Source organism: Taudactylus pleione, unplaced genomic scaffold (assembly GCF_031769625.1).
Source record: "Taudactylus pleione unplaced genomic scaffold, aTauple2 ptg000412l, whole genome shotgun sequence".
NCBI classification, from domain to species: Eukaryota; Metazoa; Chordata; class Amphibia; order Anura; family Myobatrachidae; genus Taudactylus; species Taudactylus pleione.
The window spans coordinates 463,536-478,473 of record NW_028284814.1 but is presented as its reverse complement, the minus strand read 5'-3'; the positions used below and the strand labels follow the sequence as shown (position 1 = coordinate 478,473).

Below are 14,938 nucleotides of genomic sequence, written 5' to 3'. Positions count from 1 at the left end.
CCGCAGCCTCATGTCAAATAGACTCATGCATGGATTTACCTGTGAGCATTACATGGTTCTCTATTATAAAACATCTCTGACATCGGGTATGGGTGATAGTTCCCTGACATCCCTTATCGTACATGTGTGTAATCAGCACAATCAACCAGTCCCCCTTAGCCTGCCAGTGTGATTGAGCTGCAGAGGAGGGGCTGCTGCGTGGAGCTGCGGTGTTAGAGTACGGACTTGCTCAGCCGGGGATGTAGCCCTGCCAGCAGAGGAGATGGAGAACATTGTAAGTGGTGATAAATGTCACTTTGTGGAAATCATCGCTCCATTGTGTCTGCTCTGTAAACTTTATCAAGCGCTTTAAAGCCGGCAAGCACACAGCTTGTAAAACGGTTACAGGCAACTATCGGACGCCTAGGCGATCGCAAATGAATTGGCAATTAAACTGAAAATGATTTATCGTAAATAATGCCGACTTGTGCACTGTGCAGCCGCCTGTCACTCCCTCACAACACAGTTAAAAGGTCAGATAAAAATCAGCAACTCTTCAGCGGTGTACACACTAGACAGTATGTCGCCCGATCCGTCCGACATATCGTCTACATCGGCCAGTGCCTACCCGCTATGTTGGACCATGCGCGCTCCCGCGGGGTCGTTCGTCGCATCGACAGATGGAGCCTACATGCTGCTCAATCTGTCAATCTGATGAATGACCCCGTGCTTGTGGAGGCCACTTGCATACCGTCACCAGATCGCGAGGTGTCAGACGACCGCACGATATGTCGTTCACTGCATTGTGCGCCGGGCGGGTACACACATCGTCTAGTGTGTACCTGGCATTACTGTGCAAAGAACAGATCATTCCATTGATCTTCAAATACCAATGCGTAGGAAAAACACACTTGGGTCCTAAATCAGCGATGGGGAACAGGCGGTCACTGAACTATCGCCTGTGGCCCCCTTTTTACTTTATTGCCAGACGTGTAGTTTACAGCATGTAAAACTTTAAAATGCCCCCTATGTTTGTACAGATAGATCAATTTCTTTGCTTTAATGTATTGTTTGACTTATTACAGAAACAAGGGGCAAATTTATTAACCTGCAAATTTCCTTGTGCTTAGTGACATCACGCGCACCGATGCAGGGTGTCTTAGCGTGGTGATGCCATAACTCACACCTCCAGTGATCCCTGCACTACCTGTATGGCATCAGCTTAGTGCTTTTGGGAGACGGAAGGGCTCCCCGGCGGGCACGCTGCGCACGATCTCATTCTGGCGTCAGTCAGCGAATGCGCAGCCAGTGACAGGACTGGTAAGTAACGCATAGCGCCATACTCCGATTAGTATTGTGCGTTAGCAGACAAAGTACTTGTTGCTCCGTCAGTGGCCCAAAACGCTATGGCGGCGTTATTTACGCAAGACGATGGCCTATTGGAGAAAAAAAACCTCTGATTTCTTAACAGTCAGCCTTTTAATACATTTGAGAGTAGAGGAAATAATCTATTTAAAAGTGAAAACGCGGGGGACAAAAAAAAAACCTCATCACCGTTTAATGTGTGTACCCCTTATGGTAATATGCAGCCTTTGTGGTGGTCAGAGGGCTGTCCCTGCACCTCCTGAGATTTATCAGGGTGCCTAGCACTGTCCCAGACACACAAGTGCTTTCTGTTTTTGGTTTTTATCTATGTTTTTGCACTATGAAAAAAATAAAATCATTATGCCATAATATCACTGGTGCCAAGTATAAGCTACTATGAAAACAAGAAAGAAGGATAGTAAAATCACCGTGGGGGGAATTCAGTTCAATGCGCTATTGAACAGCGACGGGAGGAACTCCCGAAGCTATTCAATACACCGCGCTGTTTGGGCGCGCTAAGGATTTCTTCTCGCACCCCCCTGGGGATGCGAGGAGGAACCCGACCAAAGTGCCGGGTGCGCAGCAGTTTTTCTGCTTAGCGCGGCGCTAACAGCCGAGCGCCAGGCACTTTGGTCAGAGAATGCCGGTTACCGCGCCTTAACGCCCTTGTTAAGGCTCGATGAACGGCATTCTCCGACCACACTCCCGGCGCTATTCAATTCGCGTTGAATTGAATCGCCCCCTATGAATCCAAAAGTGGGCAAATGATTTCAAGCGCACATTTGAATATATTCAAAAATAAAGCTACAACAGACACTAGACCCAACTAACCAACTAGTTAGTGGTTGGATGAAAGTTGGTTGGAATGAAAATTTGGTAATGTATGGGAGCAAAGGACAATCAGTATTTTGCTTCCAAACACCGGAGAACAGATGAAAATGGTCGCCAGAAAATTGGTTAGATGTTTTAATGAAATACTGTAACTTGTCTGAATGAGTTTTTGTTAAATTTCCAGGTTTGGGAACAAATGGCCAATTTGTCATTCCAAAAAACCAACTAGTTGGCTGAAAATTGGTCTAGTGTATGGCCAGCTTTACACTAGGGCTTAATCCAATTAAGTGAGAAGGGGCGAGAGTTGCCGCTGCATCACCATAGAAACGCCGGCAACAGAACTGCAATACTCTCCCCTCACAGCCCAATCTCACCCTAGACTCGCACATTTTTTATACACAGCCCTATGGGGCTGCAGACAAATATTCACGAGTCCGGCACGAACGTAAGCCACACTTACTTGCGCTGCGAGGGGAGCCGCACTTACATATGCAGCGAGGGGAATTCGCAGCTAATTGGGGCTGCGTACAAAATGTCCTTGTCCAGGGTGAGATCGGCCGAACTGCGGTGCCGACGTTTCTACGCCATAACGGCAAATCGCCCTCTTCGCTGCTAATTGGATTGAGCCCATAGAGTGAGAATAGATATTGCTGAAACTCGGCGCAACACAAGTATACCGTCAGTGCAAACTCTGCATACAGTCAACCGCCATAAACATAGAGAGTTCTATCCTGAACTGTTCAAAGATGCAAATCTACATTTAAACAACGGTACCCAATCAGACGTTTGCTTTCAATGTCTAGCCTGGACTAAACAGAGCACAGCTCATTGCTGATTGGTTGCTGAGGTTCAATGCAGGTCTTTGAGCATTTGTTAGATAGTAACGACGGTCGTGTCTGTTCCCAATATTAGAAAATTGTCTCGAACGATTTCTATGCGTGTTCGTGTAATGTGGATACTTTCTAACTAAAATAAAAGCTCGCCAACTAAAAGACATTAACTAAAAAAGCCCAGCTTGACATAAGACGTGACAGACGATTAGAGACAATTATTGGGTCTCTTTCGTTGCTGTTTAGACAGAGCCCAGACTCACGTGTTTTGAAGTTTTATGCGTAAGGAGATTAGGCAGAGATTTGGTAAGGTCATAAGTCTAAATAAAGATGAAGGAATCGGATGCTGGGTCCAGACAAAAAAAAAAAAAAAAGAACAGCAACGTAGCCTTGTATAGGAGTCCAGCCAAACCCAAAGCCGCAGCTGTCATGGCGAGACTAAATCCGCTCTGCGCAGCCCTGTGTATTACAGCTGCGCCGGTTACGTCTTTCTAGTAATTAAGTTTTGGGGCCTTGGCTAAGCCCACATCCCTCTCTCCCCAAGCATAGGCTGGGATACTCATTACGTTTCAATATTATGCACATATATTAGCTTACATGGTTATTACTATTAATGCGATTTAAACCCAGTCTATTATTTGACAGTAAACACCAGTGCAAAGACTTTATAAGACAACAAAGCGCAGGTGAGAACGGGTCATCACGCAAACAAAAAATAATTACAAACAGAATTTTTGGTTTTAGCAGTCAGTCTTCAGTTTATCCCAAAAAAGCCCAGTAACCTGAAATCTTCATTGCCTTATTGTGCACAGTGGGGGTCATTCAGACCTGCTCGTGAGCGGCAGTACGGGTTGATGTTCCCCCACTGCGCATGCGCACGACGGAGGGAGCTCCGTCGTGAGCATGCGCGAGACCCGGCGAGCGACGGGCTCTCCATCACTCCGGGTCTCGCACCAAAGGGGGCGTGCTGTCGATGTTGATGGACAGCACGCCCCCTTTGGTGGGCGTGCCTGCCAGACGGAGGCGTTCCCTCAAGCCGGCCCCACTGACATTACTAGTGAGGTCAGTGGGAGTGATTTCGGCTCTGATAGAGCCAAAATCACTCCAGGGCTTGCGGCAGCGAGACCCTACTGCAGGGTCTCCGTCGCAAGCGCGATGGTCAAGACCATCGCGACCATCATCATGGTAACCCACAGCTATGCAAGCGTCCATGAGGACGCTCCAAAAAAAGGTAGGAGGGCCCTGATTCAGAGCGAGGGCTCTGGTCAGAGCGTTCAGCTCTGAATCAGGCCCAGTATATGCTAGTCAGTTATAGGTCATCTCTCTGTGTAGGCAATGAGCAAATACAGAAAGGACACATGATGGCGTATTATGCAGCGGTGGTGTGACAAACATCTCGTGTCAAAAAGCAAAACCCCAAGAGTTTTTATTTATTTTATTTTTTTAATTATACCTGGAAGAGATTGAAAGGAAATCTCCGGGATTCTAGGGTGTAGAGTGCAAACAATGGAACTGTACCAAACAAACACTTTAAAAAAAGAAAATAAACTTTTTACATAGGAGATTAATGATCCAGCAGTTTCCATGCAGCAAGACCGTAATGACACAGAAGCCAACACAACATCCCCCAGGACTGAACCGACATGTCTCAGAGGCCTGAAACCTCTCTGCAGCCCTAAGGGTTAACGGTTTTGCATAAAGCTTCAACATTGTAGCTATAAAGTGAAAAAGAAATGGCTGCAGATTAATATTTAATGCAGAGAATAAGGAAGTGGAGGGGTCTGGGAGAGTACAAAAGCTTGTTAATAAATATTAAAGGAGGCGGTCCCACAAACATACTGTAAGTTGCGTGGTGGGATTTTTATTTTTTTTAACATAAACCACTTTGGTATGCTACAAAGCATCAGTTTGGTTGGCGTCTTCAGACTGCTGATACTGACTGATCATTTTCCAGTGTCATGAGTCTATCATGGGGAATGGGCATGAAATACCACCGGCCGCATGGCCGGCGGTTCGATTCCCGTCAGCGGCAGCCCGACAAGAGCAGAGTTAGAAACAGCGGAAGTCCGACAGCGCTGGAAATCCCGATCGTGGATAGGTAAGTATCTACTAACCTAACCCCCCTAACCCTAACTTCCCCCCCAAGTGCCTAACCCTAACCACCCCCTTCCCCGCTGCCTAACCCTAAGTCCCCACGGGGGTTGCCTAACCCTAACCCTCCCTCCCCCTAGCCTAACCCTAACCTTCCCGGGGGGTGCCTAACCCCAAGTCCCCCCCCGGGAGCCCTAAACCCAACCCTCCCCCCCGCGGCTGTCCGCTCGCAGCGCCCGGCATCGGGGAAATGCGGGCGTCTACATCTAGACGCCCGGCATTTCACCCGTGTCGGGATATGACAGTCGGGAAGCCAGCTGTCGGTATTTAGGCAGTTGGCTTCCCGATTGCTTCCCTATCATGGCAACCACAGTCACATGGCACATGATGCTGTGTGCAGAATGACTTTGGAACTCCCCTCTTAGCTCTGATTTCGCTGTGACATTCTCCTCTCCTCCTCTGACTTCACGTGAGATGCTGAGAGACCGAGTCTGAGCTCAAATTTCTAAGTGGTGGCTTTTGCCGCTGATTCTTGGTGGTTTTGAGCCCAAAATGTTAAACTTTTTCGATCCTGGGATCCACGGTGCTGAGAATCCGATTTCTGTGTAAAGCTCTGTCTCTAACAGATTGATTGCATCTTGCAGCCGATGTGTTTTGTGACTCCTCTGTTCATTGTGACATCCCCACCCCCCTGCTCATCACATGATCTGCTGAGAACTGTGACCCTTTGTCAGCCATATTTCCTTTGCTCCAGAGAGGTATTGAAAAGTAAATTATGATTTGTAGGAGACTAGCTAAGTACAATAATGATATTCGATACATGCTTAAAAAAGGTACATGCTTTGCAATGTGGGCTTGTTGCTTTAAACCCCATTGCAGCTATAAAGTAATTTAAAAAAAAAAAATCTATTCTTTCCTGAATATATGAAATAAACAATGGCCAAGGCAGCAGAGCGGTACTCAGTTGGCCAGACTCAGCGCGTGTTTAAAAAACCAACTTGCTTCTCGTACCTGCGCAATAGAAAGAAAGCGCGGATTTTGGCTCTCTATTCCATTGGGCAAAAAACGTTGAAATAAATTAAAAAAAAAAAAAAAAGAAACCACAAATAATATTATATACAACTTCTATTCCATATGTGTTTCTTATTTTAATAATAATATATCAATTAAACAGTACTACCTTAATAAAACGCCTTTTCCTAATTCAACAGTCATGTTACTCATTAAATAGGCTCACTCATACTTCTATTAAGTGACATTGAGGTTATCAGCAATGGGAACCCCTTGGGTTAGGCCTGGCCAACCTGTAGCTCTCCAGCTGTTGTGAAACTACAAGTCCCAGCATACCCTCCCACGGATCAGCTGGCAAAGCATGCTTCTTTCAACAGCTGGCAACCCACAGGTTGCCCAGGTCTGCCTTAGACACTTCCTCCCACTCCCGCCTCCAAGATTTTGCCCGCGCTGCTCCCCACCTTTGGAACTCTCTCCCTCTCCCCATCAGACTCTCCACCTCTGTACAATCATTCAAATGGGCTTTCAATACCCACTACTTCATCAAAGCCTTCCAGCTCGCATCCCAACTTTCTGCTATATGCTCCTTCCTCCCAGTCTACCCCATCTGTTTGTCTGCCCCCCCCTTTTAGAATGTAAGCTCTTACGAGCAGGGCCCTCTACCCTCTTGTGCTTCTCCCTACTTTAACTTTCATCTACTTTTTACTCCCCACTGGGGCGCCTAACACTTGGTTGCTTATGTTCTGCTGCTTATGTGGGTGTTATGGTCACTAATGTAGCAATATATATTATCCATGTCCTTGTCCTGTATTGTATTGTTCTGTAATGGTGCGTACACACATAGCAATTTAAAAGGATGATTGAACAATAACGATATCGTTACCTTTCAAATCGTTCTTTTAACTGGTCCCTACCAACTTACCTTCGACCAGCGATGCACGGCCACGTATGGACGATAGCGATATCGTCCATCGGCCGTGCATGCCGGTCAACTTGCTTGATTTTGAGCAAGTTACTATATGGATCCGCGATCGACGATCGCTATAGGTCGGCGGTAAGTTGGTGGTGTGCTGGATGATCGATATTGATCATCCAGCATACCACGGAGGGTGCATAACGATCTGCCAGCTATATCGTATCGCTGGCAGATCGCTACATGTGTACGCACCATAAGGTCACTGGTCACCTATTTGTTTATGTACTTTGTAGGGCGCTGCGGAACATTTGTGGCGCCATATAAATAAATGATAATAATAGAGCGATAACCAAGTTGGCAATAGCGCCCTTCATCCTGTGCTACATAGAGGTGTCAGTCTCCCAAGTTAGGAACCCTAACTTCTCAAACGAACCTCATACGATGGAGAACAAGGTTACATACAATGTCAAACATCTTCACTCTGGTTAGGGCATAGAAGAAGTTTGTGCGTTAGGCTCAGGTGCCCTAACCAACTCCAAGACAGTCTTTCACCGAAGTTGAGTGATCTGCAGAGGATGAAGGAAGCAACACTGGCTATATCCCTTTTGTTCTTGGGGGAATTCGTCTAGCCCAGAGGATATCGCATGAGCAGATTGATAATGAAACTTCTTGGACAAAGACCTTGTTCTTATTAGCTCAATCCCAGACTTGTACAAATACCTATTCTTGGTGTGCTGGAAATGCAAACAGTGTTTTAATTTTTAATTAGGCTGCTCTCTGTGCTCCAATTCAAGAGAGGGGCAGAAACGCGGATGGTGGGATTACCACTTCATTACAGGTGATCTGCAAGCTATCCCGTGAATATTGGTAGTTAATGCTCTGCAATAAGAAATAAGAGCGGTTGTCAAACTCTCCAGATCTCTGGAGATCCCATAAAAAGTATTAAAGAGACACACAAAATAAGCAGCGAGTGCTTTAACTCTGTACTGCGTGATCCGTGGGTCAGAGAGGACATCTGAAGGTTTGTTATAGGAGCAGCAATGGCCACACGTGGACAACTCATGGCCGCTCGACCCAAATATCAGAATTATTCTTCAGTGTTGCCACACAGGAGATATAACCAGTTCTAAGAAAGAGGGGTTTATTTGCGGCTAGAGCGGCTATTTTGTTTGCACTAATTACTTATTTTAGGCTTGACCAAACTGCTGGCGGTACACACATGCTCCTACTACTAACTACTGCTTTTACTGTAAAGAACCAGCAGCAGCTAATAGAAGGAGCAACATGTTAATATTGGACTGTAATGATCAGATGATGCACTGCACCTTCTATTCCCATGGATGGGATATTCATGGGAATGGGCAATGATACCCACTTTCATACATCTGTAAGAGATGAGTACCGTGCGATCCAGTAATAGAAATCGTAGACCCTAGCACATCAGACGAACAGCGCCATCTGCAGGAAGCAGAATGTCTTTCTCATTGGACTCTACGTGTAACTAGAGTTCTGCTTTAGGGTGGAGTGATCAGCCAACAGAGGACGGAATAATGTGTGTCATTTCTAAACTGGAAGGAATTCTTAAAGTATATCATATAGAAAATGTATCCAAATAATGACCACAGAGAGAAAACTCTGGGTGGACAGCAGACACCCTCTATGAAACCACCCTCCATGAATCCGGAATACCACTCAATCACAGACAATGCAGCGATAACCCGCTATCAGAATTGTAACGTGCAATGTCCCTCTAATCTCGCCGCTTTTGTCCCATCTTCTGAAAATGGTTTTATTTGTAAAAATATTGAACTATTGATATATCGGTATTTCTAATTGTCTCTATCACCGTTGCCTTGTTTGATCTCTCCTCTACGTAGAACATGTTCAGCTCTCGAAGCCTTTCCTGACCAGATAAGTATCGCTTCCTGCGCACCAGATCAATGGCACTTCTCGGAAATCATTCTATCTTATCGATGTTAGAGGCCTCCAGAAATATACAACAGTACTAGAGGTGAGATTTTACCGTTCACATAGAAAGTGTTAATAGAACTTCCGGCTCCCAATGGCTCTTCCGATAGAAGCAAATCTTCCCACTGGTTTTTACCTTGTTATTCACCGAACCTATAACACCAATGTTCCCCCCGTCCCGTCCCCTCACCCCCCCCCGTTTTCCTTTTGTTGTTGGCGACACTCGTTCTGTATTACGCTTACAGATCTTTGTGTCTATCATGCTTTATTTTATATTTAGCGGTTTTGGTTTTAGATTCAAGAAGACTCACTGAGGCGGAAGGACCAGGGTGGTAGGTTGAGCCTTTGGTCTTCGTTTAGCAGACACTCCCATCTGATTAGCCGACCTTTTCAGCGATTGCTGGTTCAGGAGACCGGATGCTAGTCCAGCATGATACTGCAACTGGGGAGACAAGGCAAAAACACTGGTGTCAATTCAAAAGACAAAATGTTGTATTTGAGATAAGCAACAAAAAAACAACAACAAAAAAAGCTTGAAACTGATGTTTTTAAAAATAAATAGTAGCTGCAACAAATAATTGATCAATTCTGATTCCTGGTTCCAATGTAGTTTAAATCCACAGCAATTCAATTGTTTAGCCAGTGGCTATTTTTTGGAAGGAGCAATTTCAATTGTTGCTCCGTCTGAGCGAGATAGCCGCCGGCATTTCTGCTCGCACCCTAAGGAGGGTGCAGGCAAAATATGCGAGAAACCCGTGGTTAGGGTGTTAGGGCCATTTTACACAGCTAAACCAGCCATTTTACACAGCTAAAACTTATTTAATAGGGCGACGATTAAGGAGTGCCCAGAACAATTCATTTGCAAAACTGGACGCTCATTAATGGTCACCACCCACGCAACAATTGATTCGCCCTTCAATGTATCATCGGCAACCACATTCTCAATTATCTATAGTCAATTCATCGAAGAAAATGTTAACACCTAACAACGTAAATAGCATTAACATGATCATATTCTCATAGGGGAACGAACACAACTCTTAGGATACAACACCATACGTTGTGTCCAGTTAGTGTCACGACGACACAGGTCTGTACCAACAATCATCGCGCTGTTTAATGACCCCCGGTGTAGGCGTCTGAACGGCAGGAGGTCCTGGGGTGAGGACTGTAAGGAGACATATGACTAAATATTTTGGTAATAGGTCTGTAAGGTGGCATGGACAGGTATAGCCATAATGGTGTTATATATAATATAGGTGTTGATTATAGTACTGGTATGGAGCTGAGGATAGTAACGGGAACATGGGTGCAGGACATCTGACTACACAGTATGCTGGGCAATTAGGCTTGCTGTGTATAGTATTTAACCAAGTGCGTTGTTCCATGAGCATTAAACAATCATTTGTTATCGAATCATAATGTCACCAAGTCATTCACATCCTATTTTTCTGGTAGAATTGGTTACAGGAAAATGACAACTGCAACTCGGGCTTCAACATGTAGCGCACCTCAGCTCTAAAAGGATTGCATGGTTACAATTTTGTTTCCAGAGTTCTGTCCAAGGCTCCCCCCCTAATGTGTCAGTCATTCATAATTACTCAAGGAGCAGGTGCAATTATTTCCTGCGCAAGCAAAGATGTTTTGACAACCAAGGAAAATAAAAAGATGTTGCAGTTCATCTGCATTATAAGAAAGGCAATTTATATTTTAGCTGTACATGGTGTTTTCGGTTACATCTGCTATTCCAACACAGAGTAATTACCATTTTTAAAAGCACAATGTTCACTTGTAGACATAATCTCACAAGGTCCTTTGTTGGAATCTGGTTACTGGATAAAGGCCCCGATTCAGAGCCGCTCGCTGCTGGCGGGCGCTCGCTCTGAATGTGGGCGTTTGTTTTTTTTTGTCTCTGGCCGCTCGCAAAGCTGTGGGTGACCAGTCACAGCTTGTGCGAGCGGGCTGGAGGCCGTCGCGATTATCACCGCCATCGGGCTTGCGACGAGACCCTGAGGTAGGGTCTAGCTGGCGCAAGCCCGAGTGGACTTCCTGCTCTAATAGAGCAGGAAGTCCACTACTGACTTCAGTAGTGATGTCAGTAAGCCCTCCTACAAATGCCAGGCGTTCCTAAGGGAACGCCTGTGCTTGTCCGGCCACCCCCCCCTACCCGCCCACAAAACGGGGCGAGCTGTCAATAAACATCGACAGCCGTCCTGTCTTGTTGCGAGCCCCGCAGCTCAGCCGGTTGCGGCATGTGCGCAGTGGGCAACCATCGGGCCTCTTGTGAGCGGCTCTGAATCGGGCCCAAAGTTCAATAAGCATCACCCCCTCCCCCATCCGTCCCAGATAATTTGGCCACCAGAGGAGCTGCTACTGAGGTCAGTGGCATTTCATTCCACATACTTTAGGGTGAAAGCTACTTCTCAAATTATTTTCATAGCATCAAAGTTGAAAGCAAAATGAGATTGTCAGGGCATAAAAATAAATAAATCCTACATAACAAAGATAGGTACACACCATACAATATATCGTCCGCTATATCACCCCGGGGATAAGAATGATATATCGTACACATCGTATAGTGTGTATTCCCAATCTGTCCCCCCCAGCAGTCACTCATTGAAGTGTTTCATTAGATGTGCTGCACATTCGATGGATCGATTATAGGACGGACGTGGTGTAGTCACATGCAGCATGCAATGATACATCGCACCACCACATGGCGGATCGTACAGAGCGTATGGAGGTGCGATTCATTTTTGCATCACTGGGTTGCACCATCGTTCAGGTGTGTACCCAGCTTAAGGCATTTTTTTTATTGTGACTAATAAGAACCAGGCTGTGTCATAAAGGCGAAGCCCAGCTGGCACAACGCTTTACCATTTTAAGCACCGCTTCACAATGGCACTGGCTTTAGCCTAATAACTCAAGTGTGACTTGTGACCACAAGACTGCGAAGGGTTAACCTGTTACGATGTTACATCTTCACTTACCCTGACCCAGTAACTAGGGCAGGGCTTGGACAAATCCCAGGGGCCAGGTGGCCATGGCTATCAGATTTTGCAGTGAGGGAGGAAGCAGATCCTCATCAGCTCTGGCGGAGATTCGTGCCTATAGTATTGCGGTGTTCATATCATGCACAGGAGTGCATGTGCTGAGTGTCGCCTGCGGTGACTGCTGTGCCTCTGTCCGTCCCGGCCTACACTGACGACTCCTCTCCATCCTGGCCTGCTCTGCCCCCTGCTGTCTGTCTCACTCTACGCTGATCCTCCTGTATGTCCCAGCTGTCTACTGTCGCCTATCTACGGCTGCATAGAGCTCTCCGGTAGTAGGGTCTATGCGTGGCCAAGGATTGCGGAGCGGCTTCAGAGGGACAGTTGTGTGACCAAGAGGGGAGGGGGGTTTTGTTGTTCTTTCTGGCACCATTGTTTTATGTGAAATATGGTCCATTATTACTGGAGGGTGGGGGGTGGAGCAGGGGAGCTGTGCAGAGCAGTGAGGGGGTCTTCATTTTACTGTATCCACTCAACTGTGACCATTTTGTGGACTGGAATAGTGTGTATAAAGATTGCATTACACACAGAGCTGTGCTCCTCACTCACTCCAGTAATTTTTATTGGGGGGGGACGGTGGTCTGGCTCCTACAATTTCATCCTGGCTCCTAGGTTTTAGAAAAATGTGTCAAGCCCTGAACTAGGGTAAAATAATTTATGCAACTGTAATTAGCCCAATATTCCAGAGCGTCCGAAGCCTCCGCCAGAGTCCAGGGGAGGGAAAAAAAAAAGTGACAGTCATCTCCCAGCTTGTCCACTCTCAAAGTTGAGGTCAAATTAGGACCCCAGACACCCATAGACAAGAGGGAGTGAAATCACTCAGTGAAGTGGTGAAGGTGGCAGATGGGTAAAGTGTGGCGCAGTGAGGGGAATGGGGTCTTCTCCGACAAGTGTACAGAAGAGCTGCTAATGCAACATTGTCTGTATTTATATAATCTTTTATAAGGTATAATAATTCCAGGTTACTGCTTAGAAGTCTGTGTGAGTTATTCCTAGTCCCCTCATTGGAATCTGGGAGGGGAGAGGGAGAGAGAATGTATCTTTTTATATCAGTCTGTGTTAATACATAACTTTTAATAATACTCAACTTAAAAAAAGAACTTAGCCACTTGACCACTAAGAATATTATAACCTAATACTCAAAGGTTCACAACCTATATGGTTGTAACACAATCGTGAATAGCTAGATCAAAAAGACATATCTGCTCTATAAATCTTTTAGTCTCCGCACCCAGGATAGCCCAAATCTCTTGCATTGTGACAAACAGCTCACTGACCCTTTAAAAAACAAAACAAAAAAAAATACTTTAATCGTAGCCAACTTTTCTAACGTAATATAGATTATACAAATATCAATCTACAAATAGAAACATTTCATACATAAATATTAAAACAATTTTAGCATCCAAAAGTTGAAACAAACTATTTGGTTCGGAACTTGCCCCAGATGCAAGGACCACCACAACCAGCGACCGATGCAAGGCCCACCGCAACCAGCGACCGATGCAAGGCCCACAGCAACCAGCGACCGATGCAAGGACCACCGCAACCAGCGACAGATGCAAGGACCACCGCAACCAGCGACAGATGCAAGGACCACCGCAACCAGTGACAGATCAACCAAGTAAAAAATAAAAATAAATAAAAAATGATGAAACCTTCCGGGGTCTGCTTCAACAATGGCCTCACCATTCATGCTATTCATTAACAGAGAGCTGCAGAAAATGATTGAGGGAAGGAGGATTTAACGAATGCGGGAATTGGAGGCACAGGCAAGTTCAACCGGGAGAATGAGTAATTGACACTGATGACAAATAAAGCTCCTCTTCCCTCGAAAGAAACACGCAAGACCAGCACCAATTAATTCCTCACCATAATCATATCAGGAATCGACACTTCTATTCAACACTACAGGCAAACGCGCGCTGTTCCCGCTGTCCGACACCGGCTTCAATCGTGTTCAGTGCTGTCGTGAAGTTCTTTATAGGTGGCTCCAGGCAGACATCTTATAGACTGTTCTCTTAACACACGTATTACTGTGTTCAAACGTGCTGCTCACATTTATACGCCTGTGGGGACCACCATCTCAATATCGAACCTCTTTCAACTGACACCGACGGCAGATCTACAACACAAAGGCTTTGCCGTGAAAAGGGAAAAATCTCGCTCAGCCAGCCACTTTTATTTGAGGTTGGGTAAAGCAATTTAGCATCTTGAGGAAAGGGAAAATCATTTTCCTCATTTTGAGACAGCTTCAATGAGGCTATTTCAGGTTCAGACAGTTGTCTATTCCACACCCCCCTCCAAAAGTGTGAGATCAATATTAAAGTCAAATGGCAGGACTTTGGGTAGGGTAAAAAAAAACTGTGCGGTGAATCAAAAAAGGCAGGAGACCACGCTTGGAGACGTCAGAGACTTTTAGTACCGCAGATTATTAATAATAATAACAACATTAATAACCTTATACATGAATAATATTGAGCTTCTAAATCTACTGAATAGTTATAGAAATAAACATTCCACTAAAAGGTCTCTCTTGTGGATAACCATACAGTAATCTCTAGCAGGCAGTTCCCATGGGATGTTATGTGCCTTTTCCACGTTCCGTGCTTCTGGGAGGAATTGGTAGGTAGATGCCGGGACCACCTATAAGGTCCCTATAACCGCTAACCGCCATAGTTAGCTGCGCCGATATCTACATGATCAGAAACTACACACGCTGGGCATGATTCTGAGTAAAAAAAAAAAAAAATGGTTGATGCGTTTCAACTGTGCCTGCGTATAGATCGTTAAAAAGTCGCACAGTGCATGCTTTCGATGGAGCGTACACACATAGGCACAATAACGATTGATACGCATAGTGTACTGGAAATGTGCTGAGCGGTGACTGGGGA

At 45.6% G+C, this 14,938-nt stretch overlaps 1 protein-coding gene across 1 annotated transcript in view; it reads right to left on the bottom strand.

Annotated features, from left to right (window-relative positions):
• Window positions 1-14,938, bottom strand: part of MED27 (mediator complex subunit 27) — a 227,465-nt gene that overhangs the window by 117,813 nt on the left and 94,714 nt on the right. Inside the window, exon 3 of the mRNA XM_088447040.1 lies at window positions 9,303-9,433. Within this exon, the coding sequence (XP_088303166.1) occupies window positions 9,303-9,433 (131 nt within the window). The remainder of the gene's footprint in view (window positions 1-9,302; window positions 9,434-14,938) is intronic.